Source organism: Plasmodium reichenowi, chromosome 13 (genome assembly GCF_001601855.1).
Source record: "Plasmodium reichenowi strain SY57 chromosome 13, whole genome shotgun sequence".
NCBI classification, from domain to species: Eukaryota; Apicomplexa; class Aconoidasida; order Haemosporida; family Plasmodiidae; genus Plasmodium; species Plasmodium reichenowi.
In genome coordinates, this window is record NC_033658.1 from 355,574 (window position 1) to 357,025 (window position 1,452).

Here is a 1,452-nt window from a genome sequence, read left to right on the forward strand (position 1 = left end):
TATATATATATGCATATTTATATGTGTTTTTATTTTTCCAGTTTTACCTTATAGGTAAATAGATTTCTTCTATATATTTTTTTAACTTGATTTTTTCTACAGAAACGTTGGTACCACAGTACACACAAAACTTTACTCCTATAAATATATATATATATATATATATACATATATAGATACAATACAATGTTATTTTATATAAGAGTATTTTATAATTTAATTTTTTTACTTGGTTTTAATAATTTCTTGCATGTTTTACATTTCATCCCTTCAGTAGATTTTTTTTTTTTTTTTTTTCTTTTAACTTTGGTTGTTTTTATTGTAACTTTCTTTAAAGGTCCTGAAATTTTTATATTTTTTTTATTTCGATTTTCCTCTTTTTCATATTCTACTATGGTGTCATAATTTTCTTCACCTTTCCCATCGTCTCCTTCGTTATTATCTTCAAAATATTCATCTTCTGTTTCTTCTTCATCATTTATTTGTACTACTCCTCTTGTAGTATGAATATTTTGTATAGTATTATTTAAAATAAATTTATTATATTTCGACAGATTATTAACACACTTATCATATCTTTTATTACCCTTTATAAAATTATTTTTATTTATAAACTTAATGTATTTATGTATATATAGGTTATTAAAACTGTACACTTTAGATAATATATAATTCAAAAGTAAACAACATAAAATAAACTTTAAGGATGTATTCATCTTTTGTTCACGTCTAAAAAAATATGCATACATATATATAAAGTTATATAAACAATGTTTTATTTTATTTTCCCTTCACATTATGATAATAATAATATACATAAATATATATTTATTAAAATATCATTTTGTTTTCTTTTTATTATAAACTTCATTTTTTCTTATCTTTCATTTCATCATTATTTTTATTTATTATTATATATACATACATATATATATATATATTTATAATATTTAAATAATTATCCGTTTCTTTCCCCAATTTAATAACTTCTCATTTTAAAAATGCATAAATGCTTGGGACAAGTGTATATTTTTTGTAATTAATAAAAATTTAATGAAATAATTTATAAACCGGTTATTATATAAAATAACCTGAAATACATTATTTTTAAAAAATATACAAATAAATAATTAAACATATATATATATATATATATATATATATATATATATATATATATACATACATACATATGTACATATATACATATTATATATATATGTCATGTTTTTTTTTTTCTTATGTGGAACTCTCATATGAATAAACTTTTCTTTTCCATACATCATTAAAATAAATATATAAGATTTATTTTATTGCTTCTTTATATTAGCATTAAAGTATACACATATATATATTGTTTAATTTTTTATTTATATATCTTATTTAATTTAAAAAAAAAAATTATAATAAACAAGCAGAGTCTCTTTAAAAAAAAAAAAAAAAAAAAAAAAA

General features: G+C 17.4%; 1 protein-coding gene across 1 annotated transcript in view; it reads right to left on the reverse strand.

Moving 5' to 3' along the window:
- PRSY57_1307800 (tyrosine recombinase, putative) overlaps positions 1 to 749 on the reverse strand; it is a gene marked incomplete at both ends in the record, with an annotated part of 2,849 nt that extends 2,100 nt beyond the window's left edge. Inside the window, 2 exons of the mRNA XM_012909014.2 lie at positions 48 to 138; positions 230 to 749. Of these exons, the coding sequence (XP_012764468.2) occupies positions 48 to 138; positions 230 to 749 (611 nt within the window). The remainder of the gene's footprint in view (positions 1 to 47; positions 139 to 229) is intronic.
- Positions 750 to 1,452: the final 703 nt, after the last annotated feature.